The sequence below is a fragment of the Hemicordylus capensis genome, chromosome 5, assembly GCF_027244095.1.
Source record: "Hemicordylus capensis ecotype Gifberg chromosome 5, rHemCap1.1.pri, whole genome shotgun sequence".
NCBI classification, from domain to species: domain Eukaryota; kingdom Metazoa; phylum Chordata; class Lepidosauria; order Squamata; family Cordylidae; genus Hemicordylus; species Hemicordylus capensis.
Window position 1 is genome coordinate 134,250,796 of NC_069661.1, and position 18,952 is coordinate 134,269,747.

The 18,952-nt window shown below is 43.6% G+C and overlaps 1 protein-coding gene across 12 annotated transcripts in view; it reads right to left on the reverse strand.

Moving 5' to 3' along the window:
* PRR5 (proline rich 5) overlaps positions 1-18,952 on the reverse strand; it is a 146,266-nt gene that overhangs the window by 106,496 nt on the left and 20,818 nt on the right. For 4 of the 12 annotated variants that reach the window (XM_053253077.1, XM_053253075.1, XM_053253081.1 and 1 more), the window contains one exon: positions 8,267-8,380. The exons of 1 other annotated variant lie outside the window; for it this stretch is intronic. In XM_053253077.1, the coding sequence (XP_053109052.1) occupies positions 8,267-8,370 (104 nt within the window). In that variant the 5' untranslated portion in view covers positions 8,371-8,380. Of the gene's footprint in view, positions 1-891; positions 961-8,266; positions 8,521-15,510; positions 15,562-18,615; positions 18,638-18,952 lie in introns of those variants that run through there. 7 more of the 12 variants (XM_053253080.1, XM_053253073.1, XM_053253072.1 and 4 more) reach the window with 6 other exon arrangements.

Sequence of the window (18,952 nt, forward strand, 5' to 3'; positions counted from 1 at the left end):
GGGCCTTTAATGTCACAAAGCCCCCACTTGGTACCGCTTGGCACAGCATGTTTACGTCTGCAGCGAGCAAGTCCCAAAAAATGAGAAAGTGTTCTCTGCCTCACAGTGCCCACTGTCCGTGTACGGGGGAGGGCACGGTTCACTCGGTTTCCATGGAAATAGGTGCCTGCAAGTTCCGTCTAGCAAAGGGTTAACTGTCAGGAGCTGCCTCTCCTCCCCACCGTCGCTTCTGCCCCCCTCCCCCCTGGGCCTTGCCTCCGCGGCTGGGCTGGTCTCCTCCGCGGCCGGGCCCACCAGTGCTGCCGCTCTCCTCTGCAGCCAGGCCTGCCGGACTCCCCGTTCATGGCCGCCGCCGCGCCGGTCTCCTCCGCCGGTGCTGCCGCTCTCCTCCGCGGCCGGGCCTGCCAGGCTCCCCGTTCATGGCCGCTGCCGGTCTCCTCCACGGCCGGGCCCGCCGGGCTCCCCGGCCATGGCCACTGCCGCTGGTCTCCTCCACGGCCGGGCCCGCCGGGCTCCCCAGCCATGGCCGCCGCTGTTCTCCTGGGTGCACCTTACCCAATCAGGCGCCCCCGCAGCCCAGCCAATCAGCTGGGCTGCCGGGACGCACATTCGAACGGCACACCCAGGAGAATTATATATATACTAGTGGGCCCGGGCACAGAGCATCTGTGCCTCTAGTTGGGCTCTGCCGGGGCCCACCACCGCCGCCCGTGGCTCCGGCCGGGCCCGCTGCCGCCTTGCCCGGCCCGCTGCCTCCTCCGGCTTCCCCCGGGCCGGCTTCCCCCAGCCTCCGGCTTCCCCCGGGTCTGCCACCTCCTCCCAGCTGGGCCCGCCACCTCCTCCGCCTGGGCCCGCTGCCGCCTCACCCGGCTTCCCCCACCACCTCCTCACCTCGCCCGGCCAGGCCTGGCGCTTCGGCTCCTCGGCCTGTACCTGTCGCTGCCAGGCCAGGCCCACCAGCGGCCATGGCCGCCGCCGCCGTTCTCCTGGGTGTGCCGCCAGGACCAATCAGGCGCCCCCAAAGCTCAGCCAATCAGCTGGGCTGCCGGGACGCATTTTTCCTGGGCACACCCAGGAGAATTATATATATAGATAGATAACTGTGCAGATTGCAAATATGATTAAGTGCAGGTTTCAGATTTTCATTCCTGGCAATATTATATATTCAGTCATCCAGGCCTGTAGCCAGCCTAAACGTTTAAGGAGGGTGCCAAAAAGGGTGGGGGAAAGTTTAGTTGCTCTTCATCACAATACAGTACAGGTTGAGCATCCCTTATCTGGACTGCTTAGGACCAGATTTTGGATTTTTCCAGATTTTGGAATATTTGCATAATGAGATATCTTGGGCATGGGATCCAGAGCGCCAAAACAGAAGCAGGGGCCAAACTGAGCAGGGAGTGGAGGAGGGGGGCTTTCCCTTTTCCCTCTAGCACCAAAGCGAGAACATCAAAAACATTAAAAAGCTTCACAATGAAAACAGAGCCGCAACTAGAGAGAATTACAGACAAAACCCCTATCTCTAACAGCCTTCTGAAATAAATAGGTTTTGACTGCATGTTTAGAAGCAGCAAAACTGAGAATCTGTGGGCAAGTAAGCTGAGGCGTTTTGTTGTTATTTTTTGTTACGGCGTGATGTCCGGATTTTGGAGCATTCTGGATTTTGGATGTCCAGATAAGGGATACTCAACCTGTATAGCAGTTTAAAGATTATTTATTTGTAAAAAAACTGGGGGGAGGGGGAAAGAAAAAATGGGGGGCCTGCCCTAGCCCCCTTCACTCTATGAGTCTGCAGTCCAAAAACCTTCTGTTTAAGATGAAAGTTAAGATGCTTTCAATTTTAACTCATGATCTAAAAAGCGTGGAAATTACAAGTTAATGTGCCCATCTTAACTTCTATGCCATATAAGTTGTAAAGACTTTGTTCAGTCTTATGTATTATGTTACTTTAGAAGTGAGGCTCCATGCACCCACACCTTTATACAGGAGTAGACCTAACCCTTGAAAATACACCCCATGCCCTTACTTGTGAGTAGACCCACAATCTTACTCTTGTGAAAACCTTGCTTCCTTGATTGCAACTAGGGTTCATTCTTACGCATGACCCTAATCCATGAGTAGCCTTTCCATCCTTACTAATGAGTAGATCCAACATTTATGCATAATGTGAGGGTCCATTCATGAGTAAGGCATCTATTCATGAGCAGGCATACACCCTTACTCAGCAATCAAGTCCCTTCTTCGCTCACAAGTAGACCACATCTTTACTTGTGAGTAGATCTGCACACTTACTCAAGAGTAATTCTTACCCCTTTCTCAAGAGTAGACCTACTCACAAGTAAGTGTGAGGTCTACTCATAAGGCTGAGGGACCACTCATGATACACTGTCTACTTTCAAGTTTGAGGGTCAACTCATGAGTAAGGCTGATGGTCTACTCACAAGGTGGGAGGCCTACACATTAGGAAGGACATTATGTCTACTCACACATAAGATTGGAGAGAGGTGTTCCCTCTAACAATTTTTAAAATGTCTGCTCTGTTAATTTTAGATCCCGCTCAGGCTGAATGAGGAAGGCCCCACTCTGAATGCATGTGCGCGCACACTGCCTCGATACTGCCACCCAGAACAAAATTCATTCTGCACAGAGATGAAAAAAATTAGAGGGACCACTGTTGGGGAGTTACCCATGAGTAAGTTCAGGTCTACCCATGAGTAAGATTGGGGGTCTAGTGGCAAGTATGAATGGAAGGTCTATTCATAAGTAAGGTTAAGTGTCTACTCACAGCAAGGATGAAATGTTCCCATGTGTAAAGGCACGGGTCTACCCACAAATAACACTGAGTTCTAATCATGTATACAGGTTCCAAGTGGGCCTGTGTAAATTCAGATTTTATGTAAAATTGTGCAAAATCGGTAAAAATCCCAATCCGATTGTTGTTGTTTTAAAATTGGATTGGTAAAGTTGGAATTAATTCCAAAATATTGAAATTAATTTCTGAAATACTTCTGAATCTTGGAATTAGTGAAATGGAATAGGATTTCCTTGCACAGAGGTGAATGTGGAAATACACTAAAAATCCCTTGTTGGTCCTAGAGCCAAAGACTGGGGGAAATAACACAGAGTCCTTCCAATGTGGACTTCATGTGCACCAGATTTCATAACTGTATGCCCATCTGTTCCAGAAATATAAAGGGGAGGCAAAGGGGGCATGCTATCACCCCTTTTGGTGAAGGCAAAGGACAGATTCTTCCACATGCTGGTGGAATTATGGTCCAAGGAGGGACTTCAGTTTCAGAAGATTTTGTAAAGTTCTGGCACTCACCATATTAAAAACAAAAATTTCAAAAATTCACCAAAGCTCAGGGGATCAACCAGTTCTGTTCACATTCACTACAGAGGACCCTGACTCCATGTGTGGCAAGTTTCAAGGCTCTTGGGTCAACTTGTGATTTTTTTTTTAATTTTCCCATTTATTTTCCCCAGAGCCCATAGAATCTGAATCTGATAATGACAAAATCAAATCTGGTCAAATCCGAATTTTATAAACACACACAGGCCTAGTTCCAAGCCGATCTATGGAATATAGCAGTTGGATAAATAACTGTGCCTTGTAGAGATGAGGACTGAAACATCAGGTATATCTGTAAGAAGTTATTGTGGCTGGATTGTGGGACTCTTGAATTTCTGGGTGCATACACTGTGCCTTGTAGAGAAGCATCAGACATTCTTCAGGGGCATCTCTAGCAAGTCACTGCACCTCTCAAATTCATGCCTGAATTAATACAACCCTCCACAGCCCAATCTTGAGCTGAAAGACTAAGACAAAATGTGGGTATACAGAACTATCTCTAAAGCAGCATAATATAAGATACTTTACAATGTCTTTACAGTTTATATGGCACAGAAGTTAAGAAAGGCACCTTAACTTGCAGTTTCCAAGCTTTGTAGAGCATGACTGAAAATTGAAAGAATCTTAAATCTCACCCTAAGGTTTTTGGATGAATGCATTTGAAGGCTTTTTGAAAAGGAAAATCTGATTATGCACTGTGGGAAAACGTAGTTTAACAGTGGCTCTTACCTATACTGGCTAAGTGGTGCCTCCATACTCATAGGCAGTATATCTCTAATGCAGAAAGTTCATCTTCAACGGCATCTTGCCGTGAGATCTGTACTGGGACCAGTGTTTTTATTTATTTATTCATAAATGATCTAGAAGTTGGGGTAAGCAGCAAGGCGACCAAATTTGCAGATGACTCCAAAATTATTTAGGGTAGTGAAATTCCAAACAGTGTGCGAGGAGCTTCAAAAGGATCTCTCCAAGCTGGGGGAGTGGGCAACCAATTGGCAAATGTGGTTCAATGTTAGCAAATGTAAAGTGATGCATGTGGGGGCAAAAAACCCCACAACTTCACATATACATCAATGGGGTCTGAGCTGTTGGTGACTGACCAGGAGAGGGATCTTGGAGTCGTGCTGGACAATGAGTTAAAAGTGTCGACTCGATGTGTGGCAGCTGTGAAAAAGGCCAATTCCATGCTCGGAATCATTAGGAAGGGGATTGAAAATAAAACTGCTAATATCATAATGCCCTTACATAAATCTACGGTGTGGCCACATTTCATATGTACAGTTCTGGTCACCATATCTCAAAAAGGACATTATAGAACCTATGGAAAGATGATCAGGGGCCTAGAGGATCTTCCTTATGAGGCAAGGCTACAACACTTGGGGCTTTTTAGTTCAGAAAAAAAACAGCTGAGGGGAGACATGATAGAGGTCTATAATATTATGCATGGTGTGGAGAGAGAGAAATCTTTCTCTCTCGCGCGTAACACTAGAACCAGGGGTCATCCTATGAAACAGATTTAGCACCGACAAAAGGAAGTACTTTTTCACACAACACATAATTAACCTGGAGGACAAATCTATCAATGGCTACTAGTCTGAGGGTTATAAGCTATCTCTAGCCTCAGAGGCAAGATGCATCTAAATACCAGTTGCAGGGGAACAACAGCATGAGGGCATGCCCTCACCCCTTGCCTGTGGGCTTCCCAGAGGCCTGTGGGCCACTGTGTGAAGCAGGATGCTGCACTAGATAGGCCTTGGGCCTCATCCAGCAGACCTGTTCATATGGCAGTTTGCCACCACCTTGTATACCCCTGCAAGGCCTGCTGCCATCTTGTTGCCACCTCATGTTCCCTCTTTAGTTCATTAGCCAACTCACCCCATCATGTATGCCCTCACAAGGCCCCTTGCCACCTTGCTGCCACCTCATGGGGGTGGTGGGGAGCTCATAAAAGGAAAGAGAGTGGGGAAGGGAACATTTATTTAACTCCCGAAGTGCTGGAGTGCTCTTAGATTCTCCTTATCAAGCAGCTGCATTCAGAACCAGGAATTCACTCTCCAGAATTTGCCAGGACTTGCCCCTCCCAAATTTAGCTTCAGAGCTCTCAGTTGGCATAATCAACTATAAACTATCTTCTTTGATTCCACTCTATTCAGAGGCTAATAATTCAGAAAATACTGGATCTCCTACCACCCCCAAAATTACAAAGAAGTATGCTTCAGCATATATTTGAATTAAAAAAAAATTAATAGGAATTTTAAAAATATTAGATATGTTATCTGATGGCAAAAAACATAACAAACAATGCAAGTCCCTCTTTTTAGGAGTTGATATCTTTGCCATTTTTCAACATACCTGCACCAAACTTGGAAGGGTGGTGTCTCTTCTCACATGATTGATGTGTGCATATTTTGATTTTATGACCAATAGAAAGGTCAGGGCTTATAGTGGTAGAATGTTGAAACTGTTGGAAGTTAAGGACTATGCGCTGTCTCTTGTCTCAAAGACAGTAGAAGACAGACTAGTGAGTCAGAGGGCTAGAGGGTCAAGACGTTGGTCATCCCTGCTCTACTGCTCTGACACTATCCCTTTGAAATGTAGATTGGTACTCTTAGGGATTAACTTCCTCCCTCTCTTCTCTTCCTGCCCTACTACCTTGCAACATGGCAAGCTCCTCTCCCTGCACCATGTATGCAGAGAAAATGCAGAATCCATCTGCATCCAGCTAGCTAGATAGATTAGAGATCCTAACTCCTCACTTTCCTATCTAGAATGTTCCCTAATAAATGCCTTATATATTGATTTGAAACTATGAATTGGCTCCAAGTTACTTTACTCTCAGCATACACACATGCCTACCTAAATTCCGCTGTGTTTTGCCTCTGTGCACTCTGCTATAATTGAAAAAGGGTTTCTCTACCAGAGAGAATTCCCAGCAGAAACAACTCCTTACCTTAACTGTACTGGCACTACTGTGCCATTATAATTATGAGAATTACAAGGGCTTGGAGTTCTGTTTTGGTTTTTTTAACAGATCTGATACGATCACTACAAACCTCATTTCTTTACCTTTTGGGCAGCAATAAGGATCTACCAGACTGCTCTATTTTAGGGGGATGAAAAAGAAAAAGAAAAGCCATGAAAACAAAGATGCGGAATGGCAGAAGAACCTTAAGGGCAGATCACACATGAGGAAGGTGAAGTTGAGTAATGGAGACTGGGAGAGAATGGAGACTATTAGAGATACCTACATACCCACCCATAGTTCATATATGAGAACAAGGAGACTCCTGCATGCAAATACCTGTGTGAGGCAAGGTCAGATCTGGGAGGGGAAAGAAAGAGAGGTGATAAAGAAAGAGGCTGAGCTCTGTAGCAGAGTCTCTTTTGCTGGGAAATTGCAACCTGTTCCTTTCCCACACTGTTAAAATTAAGGGTTAATATGCCTCCGATCATGTACAGAGTACCTTTTCCTGCAGCCACAACCTGTTGCTTCCCTATACTTAAAAATAGGTAGCTGCTTCCCCACCCTTCTTAACAAACTGTACCAGACTACACATTCTGTTCCATAATTTACAAAAATCCACTCTGTCATTTTGAAATCTTCAACTTTCCCCCAACTCTGCCTTTTGCTTGTCACATACTTAGAATCAAAGAATGGGGTGCTTCTGAACACATGCTCAGCCCAATATTTTATTTTTGGCCACAGAGTGAAGTGCCCACTTTTTCTACAACAACAAAAAAATACACTCCTGGTTTTCCCTAGCCACCTGCATTTCTGTGCTGCTTTCTTACCAGCCAGATGGGAATCAAGCCACAGGAACTTCAGAGGTAGTTGGTATATATTGGGCCAGTTTGGACACTACATCCAAGCTGGCCCTGCCCATAAACAATTAGGGACTTGAATGAGCACATTCCTCTCCCCATAGCATGCCATTCTGGTTTTCATTATTGTGTTCCAGGCCCCATGTAATAATTAAAACCTGAACAGTACACCAAGAGCGAGAAGTCCTTGTTAACATCCTGTTTCATGGTGGCACATTGGTTCAAATGTTAAAGCTGAATCGGCTCATTTGGGGAGAAAGAGGGAGCAAAGGAGACTGCAAAGGCAAAAAAATAAACCTGTGTGGGGAAAGTGGCTCCTCATACATAAAACCCTCAGCATACAAAGAGAGAGATTGTCAGTGGTATGGCCACGCCCCCACTCAGCCAGCCAATCAGATTTTCAGTATAGCTGGGAGGAAAAGGAGGAAGAAGGGAAGCTTACTACAAATAAAACTCCAAAAGCTTACTACAAATAAAACTCCTGAGTTATGATAATGTAGTGTATTTTGATCACAGATAGATTATCTTCATGTTTACAGTATTTGTCTCTGCAGACAAACATTGTAAGTGTGGACAGCACGGCCTTGAGGTTTCTGAGCACATTAGTGCTGTGGTTGGGCTTGTGGGAGCAGTCACGGCAGTCATTAAGATGATACATGGGTACAGCGTCCCTTTTTTAAAAATGTCTTAAGAGAGCTATGTAGTTCCTCTCTTTCCAAAAAGCAAACAATGCCATTATTTTTCCTCTTCTGATAGGAATAAAACACCTACTTGCACACAAAACAAAGCAACTAGGAGACAATAGAAAGAAAGGTACAGAAATATTTGAAATGTGTTAAAAGTCACCAACTGCCAGAATGAAATAAATGTGAGAAATATTAATTATATATTTCATATCAAAACTACAGTACTGAATAAGAGAAAATATGAAAAAACTAATATGGCAGGCATTTTCCAAATTTTATATATATATCTCAGAACTGCATTGTACATTTGTTTTAAATATATAACTGAATCAGAATTGAAGTTTACAGTCTGATTAGTCATTGATTTTTGTGAGAAAATAAGAGGGAGGGAGGGGATGCAAGATCCTACCTGTTCCAGGTGGCGTTGGAGCAGGCCCGTCGTTGCTGGGTCCCCCGCTCATCCAAGGCTGCCTGCTCTCTCTTGCCCAGATCACTGAGGCTGGGCGAACTCATGAACTTCAACCTGCGAAGAGTCCTCATGGTCAAATGTGTTGTTTGTGCGTGGCAGCTAGAGAAACACCATCCTTTTTACAACACACACATACGCAGCTGGAGCAGCAGCACCAATGCGAGCAGTTCTCTCTTTGCTGTTCAAAAATGAAACTTAAAAAAAAAACACAAAGAAAAGAGAACCAGTCTCTACAGAACACTCCTCCGTCAACAAGAAAACAAACCTTTAATCAGATAAACTCTGATGTCATGAATTGTGGTTAATGATTTCTCCAAGTTTTTTTTTTAAGATGAACTTTTTGCTGCTTTTTAGTACACATCAGGGGCCTTTTAAACTAGAAAGTTGCTTCAAAGTTTTTCTCCCTGCTGTCCCCCAAAAACAAAAAACTTGTTCAACATGTTTGTTGCACCTGCCCTAGCATAGGGCTTCTTCCTTTGCTGAATCCTCAGAGGGTTTTTCCCCACCCTCTTCTTTTGTAACTCGAGATGAAGCCAAACGGGGGGAGGGGGGAATCTACCCACAATATGTGACGTATGGAGAATTTACAGGAAAGTTTCATAACTACTGGTGCTTAGCCACATTTCTCCCTCTCTCCAGTACACAAATCTGCTACTTGCCTAAGAAGCTGTTTAAGCTGAAAGCATGAGATAAGCCATAGGAGTATGTCTGGACTGTTAAAGAGATAACCACCAACTAGGCATCCCCCCCACCACAAAGGTCCATGAACTACACCACTGATTGTTATGGGGATGCTACTTCCCACTCTCCTCCCCACAACAACTTTAGGAACATAGCTTTATAATAAGGTACATATTTAGCTTAAATGCTAACCAGTGATGACTCAGCTTGAAAGGAAATGAGAGAAAGAGAACACACTAGCCTCTATAACAATAGTAAAGCAGTTTGTTACTGAAATAATTTTAACCGGTCCAACTTCATACTCAAGCTGTGCATTTTCTACATATCCAGCTTTTACCCTGGCATCCTGAGAATTTTAATTCTCATGTAAAAATATTATCCAGCCTTCCCAGTACACAGTGAGTTATTGGGAGTAATTATTTGGTGATTACTCCGAGCCAGCACAAACATGAACAGACTTCCTGTGCAAATAATTTAACACATTTATACCCCATTTTTCCAGAGCTTGAGGTGGCTTCCAGCAAAACAATTTTTTAAAAAAGATAACAACACCAAGCCAGTCAATGAGTACAAGCTCCATCTGTTTCTATTTACCAGGGACAATCTCAGTTTTCTGGAATCCATTCCTGGTAAATCATGGCCCCCATTTTTGTTTCTTGTGGGCACTTCCTTCAATCTCCGCCCCCGCCCCCCCCCCCCGCCATGTGAGTTGCTAGAGATCATTCTTCAGGATTCAGTCCCTCCCTAGAGTTTCTAGAAATGAAGTTTCTGAACAAGCAGGTGGATGCATCATGTCTCTAGTACACCTGCATGGAGATGGTGCACAACACTAAGGCATTATGCAGTGCATAGAATAGAGTGAGTGCAATCCAGTCTTCAGCAGTGTGTAATAGCAGGTGGGATACACAGGGACTTGACCAGTAATCCTGGGTATGAGAATTGGTTGTTCTACATATATTCTTATTTTCATCTGCAAAATGTTGGAGGGCGTTGAACAACTGTTCAAAATCTAGAATAATGTGCTCTGTGTGCCCTTAATTACCTGTTTTCCATTTGTGGCATGCTTATAGTCAGAACTGTATGCCACATCTCCAAGTTTCTTTGGCTACATCCCCTACACATTCACAGGCATGTCCCTGTTTTCACTGGTGAAATTTTGGAGGATAAGCGATACAATCAACAGAAGCAGCAACACTGGATGTGCATTCGACAGTTAAAAACCATTTATAACAGAATGAAAATAAATAACCTATTTCCAAGATAAAGCTTAGTTCTGGTTTCAGTTACAGTACTTAAGAGTTGTTTTCAGAGTTCTAGAGGCAGAGATAATTGCTTGTTAATCCAGGACTGGGCAGATTTAAACTTTCTGGGAGCTTTCTTTCTTTTTTCGCTGGACCTTCAGAGTTACTAGTGTGAAATAGTGGCATGGGGAGATGTAGTCAGTCACAAGATGGCTGCATAGAAAGGTAGAGCCAGCTGCAAAATAGCAGCTTGTACAGAAACTGACATCAATTAAGGGATTATAACATCAAAACCATGGAGTTCAGGATAATTTTGCTGAAGCCAAAAGGGAAGGAGTAGAGCAAGATAATGTGCTCTGTAGGGGAATCAAATGGAGAGAAATGGATGCAAGGGAAAGTAGAAGCAACCCTGAGCATCCAAAGAGAGAGAGAAAATGTCACAGCCATGACCCCAACTCAACCAGCGAATCAGATTTTCAGTTTTGACTGCAAGGAAGAGAGAAGGGAAACAACCCAGCCTGGATTGTAGCTCAATCCAGGTTGGTAGCAAAATCCAGCCTGGGTGCTTTCCAGATTAGAACCTGCATCAGAGTCACAATGTATCTCCGAAGTCTGCTTCCGTACTTCCTGTGTTGTGACACCACAGTCCCTACTACACTGACAGCAGGGTGCCATTCACATTTCCAATGTTTTGTCTCGGATTTAATCACTGCAATTTATTGCTAAAATGCTATATGTCTGGCATAAAAAGGTTGATGTATTTTCCAGTTGTTAATTTCTGTGAGACTGCTCCCCCTGCTGGGTGCTTTGCTATTTATATTTTGAATGCGATTTGCCCAAACCAAAGCATTTTGCCACTGTTAAGCGGGTAATCTGGAAAGCGCCCAGGAGAGCTACATTAAATAAGTTCCAGAGTTACCACTAGCTCCCAAATTACCTGATGCCCACCCCTGTGTTAATCAACTCTTCTGTCATTTACTTTAGGACAGATACCCCCTCCTATCTTTATACTTTTCAAGTACCCACCTCAGCCAGTTATTCCTACCTTAACATAAGACACACTCCTTTGGTCAGATTCACAAAGCTTGGTTAAGGGCCTTGATACATAATGTGGATAGTGAGGCTATTTACACACACATGCAAAACCGGGCTAAGGGAGCCCAGAGATCCCAGCAGCACCACGGCAGCAAACCCTCATGAAGACTCCCTTGAAAATGAGGCCCTGTTTTCCGGGTCATCTGTCAGCCGCGGCTGCAAGCAGCCGTGGCTAGCAGACTCAGGGGGAGGAGGGATCCTCATAATGCACCGCGCACCCATGCAGTGCATTATTGGAGCTCTGAAGGGTGGGGTGATGCGTCCCGGTACCTCGACCCTCGGAGCTGCCGGAAGGAGCTGGTGCTCATCTGCGCAGGTGATACAACTGCCTAGGGACGTCGCAAGGATTGTCTGCGAGGTGGTAAGTGCTTTGGGGCTTCCTCCCCGCAAAAACGGGTAGCCCTTTCTCACTGTACATGAGAAAAGGCTCTATGTATTAAGAGTCCTAAACAGTTCAAGCACCACACAGTCAATGATACAGCTAGGTGTCTGCTCCCTGAAGGCTCCCTCTCTCTTCACTACACTTTCGCAGCACACTCCACTACACATTGCTGAGTACTGGACTCTGCATCAAATCAACCAAAATATCACTTCCAGCATATTACAGGCAGATGTTGTATGTATATGGAAGTTTACAAATCCACCAGGAGACATGCTCTCATACTAGGCAGTAGCCAATAAGGGGACACTTTCCAAAATGGCCCCATAATATTATTGTGAAAGTCCCTCAGTTGGTTGTTGAGCCTAAATGCTACACATGTCTCTCTCTTCAACCTTTCCAAGTGTTCACAGAACACATCACCAAACAATACCAAATACAGTAAACAAAAAACCTTCTTTTAAGATGAGAATTAAAATGCTTTCCATTTAAATTCATGTTCTAAAAAGCATGGAAATTAAATGTGCCATACCTATAAATTGTAAAGATTTTGTACAATCTTGTATATTATGTTGTCTTTAGAAATGAGGTTCCGTACACCCACATTTTGCCTTGGCCTTTCAGCTGGACTCAGGCGAGCTGCATCCAGGCAGAAATTCAACAGGGACAACTCCCTCAACCACATGTTATAGATGCCCCAGATAAATTTCTGCCTGAATTTTTCTGCCTCAATTTCTCTACAAGGTACCGTGCTTCCTCAAAATGCCAGCTATATACTAAATGTCCAGAGAAAAATTCATGATTCCTGATGCATTGTGATGCATCCAACTGCTGATGTATCCATAGCATCCCACAAATGGGCTGTTAAGTGTATACACTAGGTAGGTAGTGTACACTACCCTACACTAGGTCTGCATTCTCACAGCAACTAGCTGTAGCCTTCAAATAAACTGAAATAGATTAAACAGGCAGTTTCGATCCTGGAATTTTGCCCACATTAACAATGAAAGTTGCCTCAGCCAAAATTGGTAACATCATCTAGAGGAATTGTGGACAGCTGGTCCAAGTTTCTGATTCCTCCAAAGCATTTAAGAGGATTTTTTCCCCACCCTGAAAACAGATACATTAATAGCATGTCTGCAAACAGAAAATACTGCATAATCATTACCATTTATTTGCCATGTGATCTGTGGAGCTTAATGACATTTGATACAATAATGGCATCTATTTTGATTAAGTTCAAGAACAAAGCTAATTGAGGCAAATGATCTGACTAAAACTGGAAGTACTGAAGAAAATACTGAGTAAAAAGTGCAGCAGCTAGTACATTCAGAGCTAAACCAAATAAAGAAGGAAGTATAATTTACAAACATGTCCCTCTCCCCTTCAAATATATATTGTTCTTTTAGCAGGGGAGATGTGTCAGCATGTTCTGAGCTGGTAACCAAGCAATTCCCCCCATCTTCTTGTATGATTACAAAGTCAGGAAGGAATAAATAAATTGAATCATTTTGCATAGTAATGATATATTTGTAGAAGAAAATTTATAAAAGAAAAAATAAACCTTACTCAAGGCTAGTTTCAGAATCATCAGTCAACGAGAGAGAGAGAGAGAGAGAGAGAAGATACTAGGCTCATTCACATGACTGTTTGGGGGAGCGAGATGGTGGGCGGGGAGGAAGGCTGCATAACCTTGCTTTCCCCACAGATGATCACCAGGACATGCCAGGCACGCAGATCACGCACCCAGAAACTCTGCTGCTGCCCCTGGCAGCGTGCCAGGATGTATCTTTCCAGGGAATCCCACAATGCACTGTGCCAGTGTGTGGTGCATTGTGGGGATCCCCCCAGTGACAGGCAGGTGCCCATCAATGTTGCAGCACTGGCTGAAAGCAGCCGGTGCTGCACACAGTCAGGCAAATGGGGTTAAGGAAGAGCTCACTCCCTTAACTTCATTTAAGAGGCAGGCTTCCTAGGTGAGTTTGCCACCAAGGCACTGCTTGGCTGCCCTAGCCCAGACCTGGCTGCTCATGAGAACAGCCTCACTCTATGCTGCTTCTTAGACCCAGATTTTAAATTATGCCTCATCCTAAATAATTCCATATTCTGCAAATTTTTAACTGGCCCTACTCCACTAGTCAAGGCATTCAAAACAGTAATAAATATTTACACAGGGAAGGCCAAAAAGAGGTGTTTTGCAAACATAATCCATTCAAAATCATTACACAATGATCATGCACTAATACTGGTATGCCCAAATTGTGAGCCAACAAGCTGAATTCAGGCGACTATCTATCCAGATACTTGATAACCCCTCCCATGACAACAGCCATACCAACAGTGGGCTGCCATACATTTAATTAGCCATATGTAACTTGATGAGCCATTAATTATAAAGGTCAGTTCTACCAGCTGAGAATCAGAAGCTGTATCACAGAGATATTTTTTACAGTCATGGTGAGCTAAATTAGTTTAGCTCTTCACCAACAAATATATCAGCATGGTAATGCCAGTATTCACTGCACTATCATGTGAGTGTCTATGTATCATGGGTGGAGAGATAAAAACAGCATTCTGTCATGCTATTTCACCCAAGCCCCTCATCCATCCCACCTGTCTATGGCTTCTCAAAGCTTTCTGTTTGCACTACTCATGCTAAGAGGGACATTTTTACTCTTGGTATCGCTTCAACAAGTATGTCAGTTTTAAATTGAATCCATGGGGAAATGGCTGTGTTATGAAGATTAAAAGTTGAAAAGCAGACATGAAGCCTCAAAACACCAGTTGGGTGTTTTTCCCCTCCTTATCTTTATAATGCAATTTTTCCTTATCCAAATAAAGAAGTACAGATTAATTCAATTGCTTTGGGAAAGGTCTCTTTAGATGATATATCTTCTGTATGAGGCTCTTTGCTGGGCTTGTTCAAGAAAATATGTTTTGAATTTCTACAAATTAAGAAAAAAAGATGGTATTGTAGAGTCAAGTTGGCAAGTGCTCAGTTCAGTCATAATGTTTGTGAGAAGAAAAATGGAGGGGTAAGGGAGTAAGTAGGCAGAGAAGGGAGGGGGAATAAACAGCCTTCTGCCCTTGTTGTCCTGGAAATAGCTGTGAAGGACCTCTGAAGGGACTGGCTGGTGAAATCTCCCCCCACTCCCAGAGAAAAAGTGGCTTGAAAAGCTAACTGTTAGAGTTGAATGGTTCAACTCTGAGGTAAATGGAACAGGCTCAGTCACATGGGCCTTACATTTTTTCTCTGTCTGCTTCTGTTTTGCTTCATTTGACCTCAGAAATGGAGGGCCTCACTGCTCCTGTATGACTTTTACAACCTTATTCCGCATAAGGGGGAAGGGCTGCTGAGTTCCTTGTAAGGGTCAGAGGGTCCAGGACTTTTAACAGTTGTGTGGCAACAGGTGTAACCTTGCGTAGCATATAAAGGTGGAAGCAGCACCTGTTGACATTCTGCATGTATTTCAGCTGTTTGACAGCCAGAACTGAAGCAAGTAATGCTTCAGCTATAAAAATTACCACTTCACCACCATGCCTCTATGTGCCCCATTTTTGTTAAATAAAGCTATGGCTTGTTTTAAACCCAAGCACTCATAACTGCCTCTTTATTCTACCTGGCAATGCTAAAGCAATATTTTTCACTTTCCCTGATCTGAATAAACTTATACTGAGTGTGGCACATATGGTACCCCAGGGGCATAACTCTAACTGGGTGGATGTGTTCCAAGAACATAGTCTGCTCATGTGCACTCCGAGAGGAGGAACTGCCAAATGTCCTTCACCTGTTGCTCACTCCGTACCACTGCCACTGCTCTTGCCACCACCCTGCTGCTACCCCCACATTTGCCACTGCTGGCCCTGTCCTTGCCAATGCTAGCCCCGTACTAGCGGCTAGCCCTGCTCTTGCTGCTGCCCCCACTCTTGCTCTCTGCTCTTGTGACCCAGCTTCCCACCGGCTCCACTCTAGATGCCACCACTGGCCCCACCCTTGTTGCCTCTGCTGGTCCCACTCTTATCACCCCACTTGCCACCAGTAGGGATGTGCATGGGACTGGTGGGGGCTGGTTCGAAGGCAGGGGGTACACCTTTAAGGGCAGGGGAGGGTGCACTCCCCCCCAGCCATATTTCCCCCACTGGCACTCTCTTAAAAACTGGTCTGGTGGGGTGGCAGCGTACCTCCCTGCCGCCCTGTTCCCTCCTCAGTCTGGAAGTGACCAGAAGTCATGCGCACATGCACGGGGTACTTCAAGTCACTTCTGGACCAAGGAGGGAATGGGGCAGCAGGGAGGTATGCTGCCGCCCCACCGGACCGGTTTTTAACAGAGCCAGCGGAGGAAACGTGGCGGTGGGGAGTAAGTGCACCCTCCCTGCTGTTAAAGGTGTCCCCACCAGCCTTCTAACCGGCTGTACTACCAACTGTTCAAACTTGTTTGGAGGCCCATAAAGGGGCCTCTGAACTGGTTTGTGCACATCCCTAGCCACCGGCCCACTTGCAACTGACCCTACTGTTACTGCCACCACCGGATCCACTCTTGCTGGCCTATTTACTGCCAACTCCACTCTTCACATCCCGCATGCCACCGGCCTTGATCTTGAGAGATCAACAACTCTCATCATCTTTCACAATACAAGAAAATGATCCCTTGTCAATGGCTTTGTGAGTACATCTGCTAAAAGCTTTTCCATTGGGCAATATTTCAACTCCAGAAATACTGGACTCTTTTTTTTCTACATTACGTATATAATGAAATGCTTTTATGGTACATTACATAAATAATGGTATTTTGTGTCAATATGCTTTGTTCTGGATTTTGTCTTCGCCATTTGTGAAAGCAAAAGACAACTTTGATTGTCCTCAAACAATTCAGTTGGTTTTGGTTCATCAGCTCCAAAATCTTGCAACAATGTGCTTCTCCATACCACCTCCTGACGAGCCTAAATGGCTGACATATTCTGCTTTCATAAAGGAAAGAGCAACAGTGTTTTGCTTTCGACTGCACCAACTAATCACTCCACCTCCAAAAAAGAACAGGTATCCACTTGTGGATTTATGATCTGTTTGATCTTCTGCTCAGTAGTCACTAGTCTAGGATTACTAAACTCACTAGTCTAGGATTACTAAAGGAAAAGTGTGCCGTTGAGTCAGTGTTAACTCCTGGTAACCACAGAGCCCTGTGGTTTTCCTTCATGCTGACAATTTCAGTTTTAGATGAGCTGTACCTTTAAGGTACCTACCCAGTCTTTTAATTGCAATCCAGTTATATTTGGTGGATGTACTTTTACTACTTAAAATTCCCACAGCTCCAGCAATGTCTGGTCTAGTTATTGTAGCAATATATAGAAGTTTCCCAATTGTTTTCCTTTATTGCCTGGAAGAAATTCACTGTTTGCATCTTGCCTGAAGAAGCTGGCTTCCATTGGAATGCTGACTTCTTCGACATTTGTGAGACCCAGACATTCCAAAATGTCTTTTATCGTTTATTTCTGGTTAAGAGGATAACCTCCATCTAGTTCTCTTTCTATTTGTATTCCAAGATAATAGGAAATGTTCCCCAGTTGCTTTACTTCTATTTCTCTGTATAAGTGTTCTACAATTTCATTACTATCTTCTCCGTCTTGACAACAAACTATCAAATCATCAAGAGATATTAGTACATCTATTGTTTCTAAACCTTTAATATAGACAAGAGTAAGCTTTTCCTTGAATAAACTCTTGTATAACTAGCAACTGATTTAACTTTTGCTTCTTGCTCTTGCTTCTTGCTTTGGACAATAAGTGCTCTTTTGGAGCTTACACACAAGTTCCTCCCTACCAGGTTCCTCAAACCCTAGTGGATGCTCCATGCAAATGTCCTCTTTAATATCACCTTGTAAAATGCAGTTTTGACATTGCAATGGTCTATGTACATTTTCCTCGCTGCTGCAATACAGAGGAGCATTCTTATAGAAAAGTATTTTACTACTCTGGCAAATGTTTCATCATAATCCTCACCATATTTCTGAAAATATTCTTTGGCTACTAGCCTTGCCTTATAGAGCTGGACATCTCCTCCATCATGCTTCATTTTGAAAACCCATTTGCACCCTATAGTTTTTCTTGCCCATAGGCAGCTCCGTAAGTATCCGAGATTTATTTTTATAGAGAAATTGGATCTCTTCTTCTGCAGCTTTTCTCCAATTGCAAGCTTGATCAGCTGGTATTTTTTCAATATCCTCCCATATAATAGACTCTTGTACATTTTCTTCTCTAGTCGTACATGAGAGTCTTTTTGATGTAACAACTTTGTTGGTTCTTGCTGAGCACCTTATGTCTGACTGAGCCGTTAAAAAAAATTTCTGTAAATAGTTAGTGGACACAATAATTACATCAACATTTTTCTGATTTTTCTTGTTCAGGTTCCTTTTGCATCTGAATGTCCAGTTTAACATCTCATACTTCATCAGCAGTTGGCTTTTCTTTTTCATCAAAATACACCTTACTATGCATTTTTACAGTTCCTGTGCCAAGATCAAGTATTCTATACCCTTTACATCCTGGTGCATAGCCAACTAATATCCCTTCCTCACACCTACAGTTGAATTTGGTTCTTTTAGACTTTGGCACATAGGCATATGCTTTTGAGCCAAAAACTCTAATATGCTGCATATTAGGCTTCTATCCATACCACAATTCAAACTACTATAACTTAGTAGGCAATCTGTTTTGTAGATGTAGCAGTCATAATTGCCCCTCCCCAAAACTTACTGTGTAGTCCTGTATCCAGCAGCATGCACCTGGCCATTTCTATTAAAAACAGATTCTTTCTCTCTGCAACGCCATCTTGTTCTGGAGAATATGGCATTGTCATCAGATGTTCAATGCCCTCCATTTTCAGATATTCAGTTACCTCATTTCCTGTATATTCCCCTCCATTGTCTGATCTCAAAATTTGAGGCTTCCTTCCAAACTTATTGCAAACTCTTGCAATATATTCCTTCAATTGTTCAAGTACTTTCTTCTTCTCACTAATCAAATAAGTAAATGTATATCTTGAATAATTATCTATGAAAGTTAAAAAAATACTTGTTTTCTCCTGATGAATTGATCTGCATGGGCCCACAATATCACTGTGTCAACTCAAAAGGTTGCTGTGTTTCTCTTTCTTTGCACTGAGGAAAGGTGGGTTTAGTTTCCTTTGCCCTTACACAGCATGTGCACTTGAACTCTACATTACAGGGACTTAT